The sequence below is a fragment of the Ciona intestinalis genome, unplaced genomic scaffold (genome assembly GCF_000224145.3).
Source record: "Ciona intestinalis unplaced genomic scaffold, KH HT000499.1, whole genome shotgun sequence".
Taxonomy (NCBI): Eukaryota; Metazoa; Chordata; class Ascidiacea; order Phlebobranchia; family Cionidae; genus Ciona; species Ciona intestinalis.
The window spans coordinates 1-3,579 of record NW_004190820.1 but is presented as its reverse complement, the minus strand read 5'-3'; the positions used below and the strand labels follow the sequence as shown (position 1 = coordinate 3,579).

The window sequence follows — 3,579 nt, the reverse complement described above, 5'->3', positions numbered from 1 at the left end:
TGCAATGCATGGTCAAAATTATCACATTATAAAGTAATCATAAATCAAGCTCTAGAATTGCTGGCTGAAAACCTTTGAAGTAATGTTGTATGACAGGTATCACATACTCTAACAGGTTTAGCAGATGATGCAAGGGGCATGGTGTTGTCACTACGTGTGTTGCAGTAAATTAACCCACAGTTCCTACAGTGATGCTAGAAGGTAGAACAAATAGATTAAGCAGAAAAAAGGTTTTAACCAGCGTGATTACACACTAATAACTGGAAAGTGAAAAAAATGTTATTTTTATTAGAAAGAAAAACAGTATAACTAAACTTTTGACTAAAATTTATCATAAAATTTGGTGGTGCACATTGAGTACCATTTAATCACATAAACAGAACAATGATAAAAAATCTAGAAATGCTTTAGCATCCAGAAGTTACTACTCATAATCACATTTTATCATCACTGAGGTGTCATCCATATAAATAATGTTTATAAAAACTCGGTAATTGTTTTGAGGAAAACAATCATTATAACTCAATATTTTCCATCTCTTCTCTTATGAATAATATTCACATGCCTTCTTTGTTTTATTAAATTTTTTGTTTTTTCTTTTATCCTGATTTTTACCACACATTATGCTGTATCTTCGGTTTTGTTTGAACTATTAGTGCGAACACTGCTTCTGACACCATATAGTAACAAATATAAAATCAATTCTTAATTACAAGTTGTTTCAACACACTCTAATTAAAACAATGAGTTCACATTTTAATTGCAAAGACAGGATAGTGATGGGGAAATTAAGAAAAGCTAAAATATGTATATACGTACTACTTAAAAGTGATTTCTACAAATATTGATTATAAAATGTTGGCACTTTGGGAAAACAATCATTAAAAAAATATTATACAACACAGTTACAAAATAAATTGTTTAAAGCAAGATATGGAAGAGTTCATAATTGAAATGCATAGATTGGTTTGTGAGTTGTGATTGTCATACTTGTTGATAATTGTCTTGACAAACCATGTTATCAACCCAGGATGTCCCCACTGATAACTTGTGCGGTTCATTTATCACAATATACATGGAAAGAACATCAAATGCCAGGAAGGTAAAACACATTAGAACAACCTCAGTTAATGGTTACAAGTAAAATAGAAAACACAAGTTGTTTAAACCAAGAAAAACACCGCAGTTAAAAAACATTTTTTCTCAGATTGAAATAAATTCATTTGCTTGATCTGGTTGTCTAGTTTATACTTCTATGGTTGATAGAACACATTTAAAGTGCATAGAGTGAATTGTGATGTAATAAATGAAAGTATGAAACTAACTTTTAATTAGTAAATGTATGAAGGGTAAAGCTTGTTTAAAACAATTTTTCACTTTGTTTACAAAGCTACAACTGATGCATTATGTCTTGATGTCTCCATGTTGGTTTCAATCTTCCATTCATTGATTGTTGCATCATAAGCCTCAATTGATGTTGATGCAGCATCATCATGGCTAAATAAGTTAAATTTGGTCTTTATCTCATTACATTTTTAAACACATTGAATATGTGGCATGAAGAATGTAAACATGGATACAATGTTTTAAAGCCTTTAGGGGCGAGATATAATTAAACGAATTGTCTGCCTGTTTGCTTTCTACTGACACAGGTGTTTAAGCTAGCAAAAAAAACAAAAAATTAGACATTTGTTCTTTGGAAAAATTGCTACAAGACTGTATTTTAATTTTTTTATGACATCACAAAATTTTGAATGACGTCATCAGAAAATTTGTATTTGTGTTTAATTTGGGATTATAGGCATAAAGTACATAAGGAATCTAGTGCAAAGTGGATTCCAGGTTAGTTTACTACCCAAGTAAAAGGATTTTTGAATAGATGACAACAACAAAATCAATTGCGTTATTTATAACCAGATGACGTCATATGTTGAATCTTAAAGGGCAATTGTTTCCTTCTTAAATTGTTGATCCTATTTTAGTCGAACAGTTGTTCTTGTTGTTTTATACCAAAACTTTTCCACAAATATTTATTCTTAAATCTCTTGACCCAATTCAATCAGTCAAGAACAAAAGCGGAATTTTAAAACTTGCTATAAATCTTAAAATGATTGCAATCGTTGCAAAATATTTTCAATTGAACATGAACGTATATATTTTAGCTTCCGAAAACAGTCTAGTTAGCGTGTATATTTTTAAGAAATAAACCAATAAGGCGTGACAAATATAATGAAAAGGGTGTATAGCCTTCACGTCAGCCAGACAAGGCGATGGCATATGTATTGTGAATCGGGTATGTATACAAATGGTGGCAAATTTATAGCAGCTAGTGAAACTTATGAACTTTGCAGTGTATACTATACATCTATCTTATATCTTTTTTAATAAAGTCGTAATGCATGTGACCTCCTATTAAAGCTATGCTCTCTTGTTTTACTTATTATTGTTAACTGGTGAAAGTTTGCGGCTCGCCAAGCCTTACATAAGAAACAGGTCTCAATAGTTTGTTGGGTTTGATAAATATTTTACACCAGTGCTTCTCAGTACACTGAATAGAAACAATCATAATTAGTAACACATGACCACTTACCCTCCAATGACGTATATCTTCCCATTCACAACATAAGCACAAGAAAGCCATCGCTCGTGGTTCAAGCTGCTAACATTGGTCCAAGTGTTGATTCGTGTGTTATACCGCTCGACACTTTTCAATCCATAACCACCTTAATAAATAACTAATTAAGCAAACTAATAATAATTTTACAAGACATTTAAAGTATAGGGTAATCCATTGGAACCTTTTCTTTTATAAAATTAGGCAAGTTAGAAATAGTAAGATGTATTCTGAATATAACAGTGTAATATATTTCATGATTGCCTGGTATATTTGGTTTATCACAACGTAATGTTACACTGTGACATCATTAATAACTAAATATAGAATAAACAACAAACCAATGGCGTAAATCTCATCATTGTAAACAACACCACACAATGAAGGTCTTTTCTCATTCATTGGTTTTAGTGATTTCCATTTCCCTTCTCTTGGATCAAAACTTTCAATTGAATTTAAACACTTAAATCCACCAAACGTGTACAAGCGACCTGTACATGAATTATGTTTGAAATCATTAAATATTTGATCACAATCAAACTAAAGATTAACAATATTTCTAATTTTTATTAAACAATGTAAACTGTTTTTAATAAATTTTAAAGAATAAGTTATGATCTTCTTGGATTAAAATTTTCTATTGAATCTAAATCAATATGATTACCAATAACTTTATAACATCTACCAAATGCGAACAAGCGACCTGTATGACAACAATAGTCATTGTTTGACAACAGTCAACAAAAAAATGTTTTATTGTTTTATTTACTAGAAAATATTCATCTTAAAAACAATTATGATGTAACAATGCAGATTATTGATAAAATAAGATTTGAAAATTATTGATAAGAAAACTTTATCTTGTTATGATATTAACAAGAGAGCATATAGATAATGAGTGCCCTGGTATTACCATTTCAATGATCAGATATAATATAAACGATTGATAAGACTATTATGTAAAG

The 3,579-nt window shown here is 30.0% G+C and overlaps 1 protein-coding gene across 1 annotated transcript; it reads right to left on the bottom strand.

The window, feature by feature from the left end:
- Positions 1-740: 740 nt before the first annotated feature.
- LOC108950646 (kelch-like protein 3) lies at positions 741-3,434 on the bottom strand. The gene is made up of 3 exons (XM_018816670.2): positions 2,956-3,434; positions 2,591-2,723; positions 741-1,497 (listed from the first exon to the last, which is right to left on the bottom strand). The coding sequence occupies exons 1-3, from the start codon at positions 3,014-3,016 to the stop codon at positions 1,383-1,385; spliced, it is 309 nt and encodes a 102-aa protein (XP_018672215.2). The 5' UTR covers positions 3,017-3,434; the 3' UTR covers positions 741-1,382.
- Positions 3,435-3,579: the final 145 nt, after the last annotated feature.